Consider the following 14,471-nt stretch of genomic DNA (forward strand, 5'->3'; position numbering starts at 1 on the left):
AACTTTTATGGATTGTGCTTTTGGTGTTATATCTAAGAATGCTTTCCTTAATCAAGTTCACGAAGATTTTCTCATGTTTTTTCCTAAAAGACTTGTGGCTTTAGTTTTACTTTTATATTTAAGATCCATTTTGAATTGAATTTCTGTAAGATACGAGGTATAGGTCGAGTTTCACTTCTTTTGCATATAGAGATCCATTAAAAAAAAAAAACAAAAAAACCCAACTTCTTGGTCACACCACACACCATGTGGGATCTTTCTTAGTTCCTGATCTAGGATCAAACCCACATCTTCTGCAGTAGAAGCGCAGTCTTGACCACTGGACCAGCAAGGAAGTCCTTCTGATTATTAAAGTACCCTTTGTTGAAAAGGATATCCTCTCCCCATTGAGTTGCTGCTTTTGCATCTTTGTTTCAGATCAGTTGACCGTATTTATATGGGTTTATTTCTGGACTTCCATCTGTTCCATTGATCTGTGTGTCTCATTTACCAATACCACACTGCCTTGAATACTGTGCTTTTATATAGTGAGTCTTAAAGCAGAGTGGTGTAAGTTATCCAGCTTCAACCTGACTGCTGTGGCCTTATTTGCCTTTATATGCCATCCATTTGTCTGTGTCAGTATGAACTCAGATTATTATTATTTCATGATTTATGGATCATTATTTTATTATAATCATTTATTTTGCTCAGATTATTGCAGGTTTGACCTATGGGAGATAGCTTCCATGATTCTTTGAGCACTCTGCTAGCTCTTGGGATTCCCCGGTAACTCAGCAGTGAAGAATTTTCCTGCAGTGCAGGAGATGCAGGAGACACAGGTTGGATCCCTGGGTGGGGAAGATCCCCTGAAGGAGGAAATGGCAATCCACTCCATTTTTCTTGCCAGGAAAATCCCTTGGACAGAGGAGCCTGGTGGGCTAAGGTCCATGGGGTTGCAAAGAGCCGGGCACTGAAGTGACTGAGCGCGCATGCTCCCTCCTGGCATGACAGAGTACCCCGGGTTCTCCTGTACTTTTCCTGTCCTCGCCCTCCCAGGCCTGGAGCCAGCTGTTCTCCCATGGAGATCTAGTTTCCTTTGTTGTAAAATGATATTTAGAGACCAAGGTCTGACAGCTAAATGTGCTCATTTTCTTACTAGATTGTCATTGTGTCTAGAGTCTTGAGGTGGACAAACCGGGATCAGTAATGTATTTATGTGTGTGCATATATGTATGTCTGTGTACACTAAAAACGGTTGGTTCTTAACAATAAGCACCTGTTTCTGCAAAGCACCTCACAATTCTTTCTCACCTCCCTTTCTTTATCTGTAACGCTTTCACTCAGCAGGATTCTTCTGAGATTTGTTCATACCATGTGCCTGAATGGTTCATTCCTTTTTATTGCTGAGGTTTATTCCATTAAATGGATGTATTGCCATTTTAGGATGTTTGCTGAGCTTTCCCCCAAAGTGATAGTACCATTTCACACTTCTACCAGCAGCTTAGGAGAGTTCTGATTTCTCTACATTATGGCCCAACTGTGGGCATTGTCAGTCTTTTTAACTTTATACTCTGTAGTAGGTATGTTGTGACGTCTCATGTGGTTTTGTCTTTCTCTAATGACTGTTGGGTTTTAATGCCTTTCCATGTGTTTGCTATCCATTTCTTTGGTATTTACTTAAATCTTTTGCCCATTTCTTGACAGTTAAGGTTTTTCTTATTGTTCAGTCTTGAGAGTTCTTTATATATTCTGGATACAAGTCTCTATCAGATAATGTGGCTTATAATTATTTTTTCTTAGTCTTTGGCTTGGCTTTTATCCCTTTAGTAGTATTTGAAAATAAGTTGTTACCTTTGATGAGTCAAATTTATAAAGTTTTTTCTTTTATGGATTGTGCTTTTGGATGTTTATCTAATAATATCTCTCTAAACCTAAAATCAAAAATATTTTTCTCATGTTTTACAAGTTTTATAATTGGGGGGTTTATATTTAGTCTTGAATAAATTTCTGTATATGGGGTAAGACTAGATCTATTAAATTTTCTAAGTATGGATATCCATTTGTTTAGACATCATTTGTTTAAAATATATATATATTTTTAAAAATATATATTATTTTTCTCCATTGAATTTTACCTTTGCACCTTTGTGGAAAATCTGTTGATCCTATATGAGGGGTTCTGTTTTTGGATTCCATTCTGTTTCATCTCTTTCTCTATGTGCCAGTACCACAGTCTTGATTACCGAATCTTTGTAATTAGTTCAGTTCAGACAGTATATGTTTTCCAGCTTTGCCTTTTTTTCAAAGTAGTTATGGCTATTTTAGGTTCTTTACATTCCTGCAGGAATTTTAGAATGTTTGTCAATTCCTACAAAAAAGTAAACTGGGATTTTGATGGGATTGTGTTGAATCTATAGAGCACTTTGGGGAGAGTGCTGTCTTAATAATATTTGAGTCTTTCGATCCATATACATGATATATCTTTTTATTCAGTTAGACCTTTTAGTTTCTCAAACATTTTGCAATTTTCAGTGTATGTTTTCACTCTGACACGTTAGTCACTCAGTCGTGTCCAACTCTTTTGCAGCCCCCTAGACTGTAGCCCATCAGGCTCTTTCGTCCACGGATTTCTTCAGGCAAGAACACTGGAGTAGGTTGCCGTTCCCTTCTCCAGGGAATCTTCCCCACCCAGAAATCAAACCGGCGTCTCCTGCATTGCAGGCAGATTCCTTACCATCTGAATCACAAGGGAAGTCCACAGTGAAAGTGAAGTTGCTTAGTTGTGTCCGACTCTTGCAACCCCATGGACTGTAACCTGCCAGGCTCCTCTGTCTATGGGATTTTCCAGGCAACAATACTAGAGTGGGTTGCCATTTCCTTCTCCAGGGGATCTTCCCGATCCAGGGATTGAACCCTGGTCTTCCGCACTGCAGGCAGACTTTTTTTTTTTTTTTCAGGCAGACTCTTTACCGTCTGAGCCACCAGGGAAGCCCATGTCTATCACATCTATCAACTAAATAGGGGTATTCTTTCATTTTTATTTTTGATTACACACATATATAGAAATTGAATTGAAACAACTTTTTACTACTGATCTTGTTTCCTGCAACTTTGCCGAAACTCATTCATTCTAATAACTTTTTGTAGGTACAGTAGATTTTCTACACAGGTGATCATGTCATCTATGAATAAAATCAGTTTTAATTCTACTTTCTCAATGTGGATTCTTTTATTTCTGTTTTGACTTTGGATTTTTATTTGAAATACCAAAAGCCTGTATTCCATGTCTGGTCCAGCCCCACACAAGTATTTGTTGACTTTATTTTTATTTTTAGATTCTGTGTGGCCTTAACATTGTTCTAAAAGTCAGAACCATATGAAAAAACCATATAAAAAAGTGACTTAAAAGCAGTCACTCCCATCTTTTATCATACTCCTGTGTCCCTGTTCATTACACCCTGTTCCTACCCAGCAGGTAAATTCCACCTTTAATCTTGCCTTGTTCATAGTCTTGCCTTCCCACCATTCCATCAGTTTTCTGTAAAGTAGCTGCCCCACAGATTTTAGCAGAAATTCATTAAAATCTAGAATACATTGTTATACAAAATTAAATAAAAGATCTGGCAATTTCATGAAAGCAGGAATTCTTAAACAAGACTAAAATTTTGTAAAAGTATGTTTATATTGGTGTGTGTGTTTAAGTTGAATTGTTTTCTGGAAGTAGGTTGCAAAACTTTCATCATGTTTCAGAGGAATTTATTTAAAGAGAAAAAGGTCAAGTAAGAGAATGTCTTTAGAATGAATGAGTTTGGATCCAAATCAGTCTAAAGACTGATATTAGTGAGCCTCTTGTCTCTTGAGTCTTTTGTACCTTTTGAAGATAACATCTTTTAATTGTCTGTATTGTAATTTTTAACTGTTGTTTGTGGTCAGTCCAGTTGTACATGTCATTTGTATACCTTTTGATCTACTGTTTTGTATCACAGATTTTTAAGAATTTGAATGCACTTCACACATTTCCTTTCAGTTTAAATCTTTTTAAATGGTTGGTTATTCTTTCTAAAGGGCTTCCCTGGTGGCTCTGTCGGTAAAGAATCTGCCTGCAGTGCTGGAGACATGGCTTTGATCCCTGGGTTGGGAAGATCTCCTTTAGGAGAGCGTGGCAACCCACTCCAGTATTCTTGCCTGAAGAATCCCCATGGACAGAAGAGCCTGGCAGGCTACAGTCCATGGGGTCTCAAAGAGTCGGACACGACTGAGCAATTAAACACATACATAACGTTCTTTCTTAAAGTTGTTAAAAGAATTTTTGAATTCATTAAAATACCCAGTATGCTAATAGCAATGAAGGGTAAGGTTATGCAAAGCACACATGAAAAATTCATAGTTGAAAAGAATCCGTGAGCAACTTGCCGCATGCAGCTTCCCATGCCGCATCAGCTCCCACTCCGTGTGTCCCTGTCTGGGCGCAGAGCATCTTGGTCCGTGGTGACTAAACCCTCAGGCACTGCAGCCGTCCTGGCTGAGCGCGAGCTCAGTCCAGGTCTGCCTCCCAGCAGCTGAGTGACCTGTTTTGTTTCCTCACCTAGCAAATGAGAATAGTAGTCACACCTACCTCGTATGTGCCTGTTTGTTACATAAGTAAAAGTTTAGGTAGAAGACGACTTGGAAGCAGAAATGTTTCAGCAAACTTCAGGACTCCCCCTGCACCCGCCCATGTTAAAGGCACAGGTTCCATTGGGGCAGATTTCAGTAGAGGCTGGGTGATGTCATCATCTTCTGAGGTTTAAAACAGACCACAAGGGTGGTGTTAGTTGTCACTAGTTATGTCTGCTAAAATTTTAATAAGAATTTTCTTTTTTTATTTCTCCCAAGCCAAACTAGCAAGACGAAGTCAAGAACGAGACAATCTTGGAATGCTGGTCTGGTCACCTAATCAAAATCTATCAGAAGCAAAATGTAAGTTTTAAAGTACTTTTATCTTCCATCTTTCTTATTTGCTGCAAACTTTTAGAGTTACCTTTGTAGCTGAAAGTCTCTAGATATATTACATTTATTTTACATTTTTAAAGTAAGTAATTTGAAGAATCTGAAAATATGTTCTTTATTGTGTCTTGTCATAATAATTTAAAGATTCTTAAAGTGTAGTTTCATAATTTACTTTTTATTTAAAATGAGGAAGTAGCCAATATTCTGAAGTAACTAGGAGGAAAGGTTCAGAATGGAAAGAAAATGACAATTCAGTGTATAACTCCTTCAGCTGGGAATTTATAGATCTATAAAGATGAAGAGTTAAACAGATTCCTTAGTGGAAGGATTACAGAGGGCACACGCGTTTACTGAAAACAGATTTCATGCTGTATGATTCGGCCTGGCCAGAGGCAGAGCTCCGAGTTGCCTCTTTTGTGTTTACATTTTGTGAGCGTGAATATTCTGAGCTACTTTGGGGTTTCTTTTAAGGGGTGGGGATCCTAGAGTGAGATTAATTGTATTTCCCAAGTTTGCCTTTTCACTTTTTCTGTCCCCTCTGCTCAAATGATCCAGGCAAAAATAATTTTATATTTGATATATTGCCGTGAGTCTTTGCTGTTTTTAAAGGTTTTTTTTTTGTCATAGCTTTAAAGACAGAAAAAACTAAACACCCCTCTTTGAGAATTATTCAGTGTGTGTGGGGTTGTCCATGGATGGAATTTATGGGGATTTGTGAACTCAGAAATCACACATCAATTTTTTTTTTTGTTTGTATATGTATATTTTCCTGGAGAAAACTGAATTTTTCAAGGGCTCTTTGAAAAAAAAATAGGGTAAGAATCAATGCTCTAAAATGTGTTAGGGCTTAGAAAGCATCAGTGGTAAATGTTGGTCAGGAAACTTGAATTGTGAATAAAGGCTGTACTCTCAGGCTTTGATCAGAATTTCCCAGATTATGTTTTACAGTCAGTGTCAACAGGTTTCCTCTGTCAGATAAGAGTTAGAGGTGATACATATTGAATGTACACCTCTTGTACAGGTAACACGCATGTTTGCACATTTAAGATGCAGAGAGTTCATATGGTAAAGAAACGTTTAATTTTGACCAAAAAGGATAATTTTTAAAATACAGTGGAACATAGGAAATTCAACTACTCTTAGTAATGCTAAATTTAGCTAGAATAAAGTAATCTGAAATCTAATCTGATTTTTAGAGTATCTTAATTTTGCCTCCATCAGGCTACTGCTTGATGAATTTATCATGGAGAAAGGAAGAGCAGAAGGAAGTGTATTGGCATTTCCGATGCCCCTACTGTGCTGGGGAGGGAAGTCATTTTTAGTATTTCCTGTTGACTTTTTCCCTTTGATCATTTGCTCAAACATGTTGTTGCTTCTAACAGAGCTGAAAATCTGTGTCCATGTAATTTTTAAGCTTTGTTTTCTGATCACTGCTGAATAAGTTTGTTTCCCTGTGGGTCTCAGGTGCTCAGTTTTCCTGCCACCTCTGCTGTCCCCATCCAAGCTAAATCTGCCTGGTGGCCTCCAGGGTTTTTCTGATGCTTCAGTTTTGGGGTCTTTTTTCATCTCTGTTGCACAGCTGGGTATATTCTATTTAATCACAATGCCCCTCTTAAATTATGATGCCCAGAACTAAACATTAAAAATGTTGAGCATTTGTTGAGCATTGGACTAAAATGCTTTCCATATTTTTGTATCAGTCAGTCTTTTTTTTTTTTTTTTCATTTATTTTTATTAGTTGGAGGTTAATTACTTTACAATATTGTAGTGGTTTTTGTCATACATTGACATGAATCAGCCATGGATTTACATGTGTTCCCCATCCCGATCCCCCCTCCCACCTCCCTGTCCACCCGATTCCTCTGGGTCTTCCCGGTGCACCAGGCCCGAGCATTTGTCTCATGCATCCAGCCTGGGCTGGTGATCTGTTTCACCCTAGATAATATACATGTTTCAATGCTGTTCTCTCGAAACATCCCACCCTCGCCTTCTCCCACAGAGTCCAAAATTCTGTTCTGTACATCTGTGTCTCTTTTTCTGTTTTGCATATAGGGTTATCATTACCATCTCTCAGTCAGTCTTTACTGTAACGGAAGAGGACGTTTTTGTCCCTGTTTTACAGATGGCATTCCACGATTTGAAGAGGTTGTGAACACAGCATCATCAGTGGTGGAGCTGGGGGTGTCTGTGCTTATCTGCACCCTGGCTTACGCTCCCAGCGTGTCCCTCAGGTCACGTGTGTCAGGTCTCAGCCCCCTCTTCATTTCAGTTGCTGCCTGCTGTTACTACAGTGAAGATTGTATTAGTACCTCTTGCTGTTATTGTATTACCTTTGAAAATCCTGGGAGTCAGAATTTAATTTTAATATTAGCTTGTTTTTCCTAGACCTAGAGGTAAAGAACAGTATATGAACAGTAATGGATTTTTTAAACAATGGTATTGCCTAAAATAAATTTGCAGCTTTAATGTAAGTCCTGATACTGTTGATTAAAGCTTTAACTTTTAAACTAATCTAAAAGTAACATTTATATATTGTTGAAAGTTCAGAAGACACAGAAAAGTATGAAGAAGAAACAGTTCACCTCCCCTGTTATTTCATTACCCGGAGGTCACTGTTGTTAAACATTTTAGGATGTTTTCCCAGTCCCTTTTTCCCCTCTGTGCATGTTTTTATAAGTGAGGTGATGGAATTTCATTGTGTATGAGTGCATATTATCTTCCTGAACAATGACCTACGCATTTGTCACCTTGTTGGACCCCTGGTGAATATTTAAAATAATGCTGAATATTGTATCATATGAATGTATCAGTATATTTAACCATTCTCTTGGAAAATTTAGATTGTTTCTAATTTAAAGAAGGTGATGGTGAAAAACTGAATCATAGAGCTTTGTTCTCTTTTGTTGCCATTGTTGTGTTTTTAGTATTTGTAAGATACATCCTTAGTGGAATTGTGGATCCATGCGAGTTTGCTTAACTGCCCAAGTGTGAGGATGTGAATGTAATCTGTGGTGTCAGTTAGGTTCCACTTGGGGAGCTTTGGGACTCACACTCTTTGAATAGTTGTCTAATCATAACTAAAATGTAGCTATAGTGTCAATGGGGACAAGTATACATAATTTATTCTCTTTACCATCTGTCATTTCCCCCTCAGCTTCTCTCCCTCCAAGCATATAGACAAAAAAAGAAGTCTCTTTTTGTCTTTCTCATTTATTTTGAAAGAAAGTGGAAGTCTTGATTGTCCAATAGTTGATTCTGATTTTATGTAGAAACAGGAGATTGGGGACATCTACTAGAAGTGTAGAGATGTCCCCATGTGTAAGGATGTCTGTAGATCACTTGCTTTCTCTGTGTTGGTTTCTTTCTTCTTAAGTAACTGCTTAGAGTTCTTCCTCTTAGGGTTACTGCAAGTTTACAAAATTATTTTGTGGTTATAAACATAAGTGCTGTTGTAGAAATTTTGGACAATATAGAATGTATAATGTAGACAATTAAAGCCCTCTTATAATTACTATTTACTATATATATATATATTTTTTTCCTAGTATGTTTATACATATTAATAAGTATGATTTTTAAATCACATATATGAGCTGTTTAGCAGTTTGCTCTTAACAATATTATCTGGGACTTTGTTCTATTTGAATATATTTACAATTATGTAGTTTTAAACTAACAAGTATGGGTGCACCATAATTTAGTCTTTTCTTTTTATATTTTTATTCTTATTTTTTAAAAAGCACATTTCCTCCAAAAGTATCCCAATTAGGGTTATATTGAATTTGTGTTTATTCAGTGAGAATTGATTTCCTTCACATTTTTATTGAGCAGTCTTGTGTGCCTGGTAGGTACCAGGAGGGAGGGATTCAGGAAGTTTATATTCTGATGCACAAAGAGGGGGGCAATGAAATGTAAACAGATAATTTATATGTATTTCCTTTAGTCCAACTGCTTCCTTTTAGTTTCAAAAACCTGGGATCTGGAGAAGTTAGGTCAAATGTTTAGGGTGCCTCAGCTAGTTAGTAGCCAAGTTTGGTGTAGATTTCTGGTTTGAGCTCTTATCACACAGATCTCCCTTGGTGTGCTGTCTGATTTAATAAACCAGAATGCTTAAAGTATTACTGATATTACACAGTTGCTCTTGGGTGTGTCTAAGTAAAACTTCCTTAAGGAAGGATGCAACCTTTGGAGTATGCCGAGAAAATGTGCAGAGACACATTTCATGTAGAGGAAATGCAAATAAGCCCAAGTAGCATAGATTAGAACAATGGCATTTGGGAACATATTGTAGTGAATTACATGATTAAATGACGACATGATATTTAGGGGACAAGGCACAAATGATGGTTCGGTCCTATGATAGAATCTGGAGGTTGGACAGTGAGAGAAGCTGGAAATCCTCTCCTCTCCAAGGACAGCCATGCTGGAAGGTTGGAGTTTGCTGGCCAAACTCTAAAGAAAAAAATTAACCCTTTCAACAGGGTAGACGTATAGAACTTAAAATTGTGTCAAATTATGGATTTTAAAGTAAGTTTTAGCTTTTAGGGGGTGAGAACCCTCTTTGGACCTGCATATAAAAAGTTATTTCTTCATTAAGTCATATGAGTTCAGTACACATTTTCAAAATTATGAATGAAAGTTTCACAGGTATGTAGTAAATGCGTAAACTTTCATAGAAATATATAGTAAATGTCGGGGTCTCTATTCACAACTTTCTAGATGACTGTAAATTGAAGTCAGAAGACCTGACAGTTGCCACTAGGCACCCTGAGGTCTGAGCCCACCTCTGCCCTCTGGACGCAGCCAGAGCCCACTCCCCTTGTCTGCATCCCTCTAGCTGAGTATCTGCATGGCGCTGTCCCCTCGCTTCCTCCTGGGCATGGCTGAAGTGTGCCTGGGGGGCCCCCGTCTTGACCACACTGTAGAGACCATGCTGTCTGACCTTCCTTTCCTTTGTTCCACCTTTCTCCCCTGTTCATAACCCCTCAGCTGGAGGTGAGCTTGAAATTGGTAGCTTACAAAAGAACCTCTTTAGTCACTGAGAGGAAATTCTTTTACATGATTGAAATTCACAACTCACAATTTAGAAACTTCATTTTATATTAACAGTAACATAAAAGCACATTTCTCCTCGTTTCTGTGGTTCTGATATTGGCGTAATAGTTTAAATGTCAAAACCTTAAAATTTTGTGTTCATTGAGGTGGTTTCTATCACATTAAAATGGGAACTGTTCTTTACATATCAGTGTTATTCTCTAATTTATTGATTCATCATAATCACCTGGGATCATTATAAAAACAAACCCATAACATCAAGAGTACACTGGATTCTTTCCTTGATCTGAGTGTATTCATTTCCTGAAAATGAACCTAGCTGTATCCTTATATGTGTGCTCTTCTCTGCGCACATCATACTTTACTAGAAGCTCTATATATGCATAAAGTATACATATACATCCATACACACACATGTATATGTACATAAACATGAACACACATACATATTTATACACATACATTTACAAAACAGGGTGGAACCCAAGTCAGTATAAAGATGTTTATCAGACAGTTCTTATTAGTCAGGATTTGGGAACTGCTGAACTGGGACACAGCTCTGGTGGTGTTCAGGGACTGAGTAGGTGCCTCTAAGTATTTATGTATATGTATATTTTTGTACAGAGAATTTATAAAAATTCTTCTTCTTTTACAAGTGATGAAATGGACTTAGCTGCAAGTTCCTGATGGAAACTTAAGGGCTCTTGCTCATCGTCCAGGGCTGTTTGCACTGTAGTCTCCTGTGAGGTTATAGGGGAATCAAGGGTTAGTCTTTTTCTCCCTCTTTTAATGTCAGGAAAGGTTGCCGTTAATTGAGGAAGATGCAGATCTTGTGAGCATGGCTCCTTCCTCAGCTCATGTGCACGGAGCAGACTCCTGAGAGCGAACAAGACAGTCTTGAGGGCACAGCTGCCTGCTGAGGGCCTCGGTCATCAAGTCAGTTGACTTGGTGTGAAAGAGATGCAAGAGGCTAGTAGGCTAGTTGTCACTGCGTGCATCTTATTCCTTGCCACAGACTTGGGGCATTTTTAAGGAGAAAGATGGTTATTTTGGTTAGTCACAACTAAATGTCCTTCATTCCAGTGATGATCAGTTTCTACAATAGAGAATATGCATATGCCTTTCTGGAAAATATACCAGTGTATGAGTACTTGAGTAAAGGGGGAGGAGTGCAATTATCTTTTTATTGGAAAAAAATTTAATGCAACACACAAGCAAGCTTAAATTTAACAGTTAGCCCTGGAAGGCATGATGGTCAGCCCACTCTTAGACGAGGCGGATCCTGCAGCACTGAGGCAGAAGGAGGATGTGTCCAGAGTCGTGTCTGCTGATTCTGGGTGGACTAGGTAGGAATAAATGCTGGAGGCTGAATTTCAGTGTGTATGGCTTAGTGAGGTGCTTGTGTTTCTTATTTCACTTGATGAGATTGTGAGATTGGGCTGGATTTGTGTTTACTGGGGTGCAGAGGGTGGGGGGAGCTTTTTCTGTGAAGTGGGGTTTTTAACAAAACTACATTAAGAAATGGCAGTGTCATAAAGAAAGCATATTTTATCTCTGGCTAGGAGGGACTGGTGCATTGATCATAGTCTGGCTGAGTCTCTGGCTGATCTTACTTCTTAAGCCCACTACTCCCACCTCGATCTGTCACAGGGACCGTTGAAATGTCGTAGTGATGTCTGTGCCCACTAGGTGGCACAATTGCTCTACCTGATTCAAGCTCATTGTGATTTCGTGAGTTATGGTGATGATTCATTTCTTATTTTAATAACTCAAGGAGATGCCACAATATTTGTTACCATATTCTTGAAGAAAACTTTAGCATACTGTTTTTGAGTTATGAGAGAGAAAGTGGTACCATATTTCCTTTGCAGCACCTGAAGCTACAGTAAATGTGATGATAAAAATTTTACAGCTGTATTAAGACTGTAGCTTTGTCCTCACCAAAGGTGTCAGCCTCTTGCTCTGCATAGACTATGCAGGATCACAAGTATTTCAAGTCGCTGCAGTATCTGGGGAGGTAAGGGTGAGTTAAGGTTACTGTGACAGCTTTCTTCTGCATTCTTCCCAGTTTTGCAGTCGAATTTGAGATTCTTACTAATGGTACTGGGAGCATTTAGATCATTGGGTTAGAACATGAATATAGAAACCTATGAAGCTTAGCTCAAGGCAGTCATCTGTTAGCCTCTGTCTCCATCACTTCCTTCATCAACCACAGGTTTGTTTTCTTGACTCCATTCAAACGGAATAGACTGTGTTGCTGCCTTGCTCAGCATTCTCTGCTTTGGAGCTGTCCTTATCTGAAGTGAGCTTCTGTCTGCCTTACTCAGGAGAGAGGATTGCTAACCGAGGTTTAACTCGATGAGTCCTGGGGCCAGACACTCAGGGTACATTGATACAAGAGTCCTGTGTCTGTCTTTACCAGCTGTGCGACCCTGGCCAAGTGATCTAACCTCTCTGCACCTCAGTGTCTTCATTTGTGGATGGGAGTGATAGTAGAATTATTGGAGAGGATTAGAAAGAGAAGCCTGGTAAAGAGCTTAGAACAGTGGCCTGCACGTAGCAGATTCTCAGATGTCAGTGACTTTTGTTAATAAGTACAGCTCCATGGGGTCGCAAAGAGTCAGACACAACTGAGCGACTGAACTGAACCGAACAGCTGTTGAGTCTTTAGGAAGTCTCTCCTGAATGACCGCCATCACTGTCACTGCATTCTCAGGCTGTCCTGCGACTGCGCTTGTTGCCATGGGTGTTTCTGTTCTCTTCTGTCACCTGTGTGTTGGTTCAAGGAGCTGCAGGAAATTGTTTTTCTTTTGTATTTGGCCTGCTGTTTAATACAGTGTTCTCTATGTAGTGAGGGTAGTTCAGTAAATGTTTGACTAAGCTCTGTGAAATTTTGTACATTTTCTTGATGCGTCTCACACACGTTCTACCTTTAAATGATGTTACCCCCCAAACAACTCATTCAGTTGTGCTATGCATAATGGTAAGTTGTCCAAAAAGGCATGGTTTGTGTAGCTGTGTAGTTCTTTAAAGAATCAGGGTGATGCATACATGTATCTGTATCCATCATGATTTAAGATTGGACCATTCTTCCTGGCTGTTTTTGTAGGAGTTTTCAAGTTTTTAAAAACACGGCATTATGCAATGATAGGATTGTTTTTAAAGCAGAATACACTTAACCCTGTGTCTGAGTCTCCTTATGATGACATTAGATGTCAGCTAAGCTGCACAAGGCAAGACTGCCTGTAGCTCGCCGATGACCCTGGTCCTGTCCTGGGTGCCCTGGGGAAGGCGGGTGGGGGCAGAGCCTGGGCCTTTCCCTAAGCCCCGTGGACTTTGCTCGTCGGCCTGATCACACTCAGTCAACCGCTCTGCCTGCGGTGGCTGTTTGCCCCAGATTGGGACGAACTCTGGTTAACCTTTAATCTTCTAGAGACAAAATCAAGATTATTGTTGCCAGATGATACAAAGTGCTGGGAACCCCACCCTGCCTGTGGTCTTTGTCTCAGGCAGCTGGTACTTCTTTGGTTTCCCTTGTTTTATCTTTGTCCCCCACCTCAAATATCCAGTCATCCTTTGTTTTTCATAGGGGCAGGTGGGAGTTGATTTTGTTTTCTGAGATTGAAAACTCATTTTTGCTTAAGAAATTCATGCGGGAGGATTTAAAAAATGTTCCATTTTCTTCATGACCTGCCAACAGCTCCTGGCAGGCTGTGTAAAGCAGCCAGGCAGGTGATGGGGAGGGCCTTGGGAGTGCAGAACCTGAGGTAGGGGTCCCTGTGCACCGCTAATGAGAGGAAACGAGGGCTGGGGACGGCTCAGAGAGGGCAGGAAGGTGAGACAAGGCCTGTCACAGCACTGTCTGTGTCCGTGGCTGTACTGAGTTCATGCTTGTCCAAAACGCTCTGTGAGGAGCAGGGGAGAGGAGGCCTTCCCTCCGTGGTGCAGTTTTTAGTTACGTGATAACCTAGCTCTGTGGGTGTGAGCAAGTTGCTGAGGGTAGCACAGTCTTAAATATGGTGCTTGTCAGGTACCACTGGATACGAAGTCATTTTATCAACAGACTGAGCCAAGATTTGACCTGAGTCTTTCTTACCCCGTACCTAACCTGTGCTGCCTCTCTTTACTTTCCTTTCTTTCTTTTAGTTAAGGTATAGTTAATCTACAGTATTGTGTTAATTTCAGGTGAAGAGCAAAGTGAGTCAGCTTTATATATGTATATTTTTTTCAGATAATTTTCCTTTATAATTTATTATAAGATACTAAATATAATCCTCAGTGCTATGCAGTAAATCCTTGTTGTTTGTCTCATTGTGTATAGTGGTTTATGTCTGTTTTCCCAAACCCCTAATGTATCTCCCCTTCCCTCTCTCCTTTGGTAAACCGTACATTTGTCTTGTATGTCTGTGAGTCTGTTTGTTTCCTGTATAGATTGATTTGTGTTA

The 14,471-nt window shown here is 39.4% G+C and overlaps 1 protein-coding gene across 1 annotated transcript in view; it reads left to right on the forward strand.

Annotated features, from left to right (window-relative positions):
• RCOR1 (REST corepressor 1) overlaps positions 1–14,471 on the forward strand; it is a 118,821-nt gene that overhangs the window by 78,132 nt on the left and 26,218 nt on the right. Inside the window, exon 3 of the mRNA XM_061159477.1 lies at positions 4,858–4,941. Coding sequence (XP_061015460.1) covers positions 4,858–4,941 — 84 coding nt within the window. The remainder of the gene's footprint in view (positions 1–4,857; positions 4,942–14,471) is intronic.

The sequence above is a fragment of the Dama dama genome, chromosome 13 (assembly GCF_033118175.1).
Source record: "Dama dama isolate Ldn47 chromosome 13, ASM3311817v1, whole genome shotgun sequence".
NCBI classification, from domain to species: domain Eukaryota; kingdom Metazoa; phylum Chordata; class Mammalia; order Artiodactyla; family Cervidae; genus Dama; species Dama dama.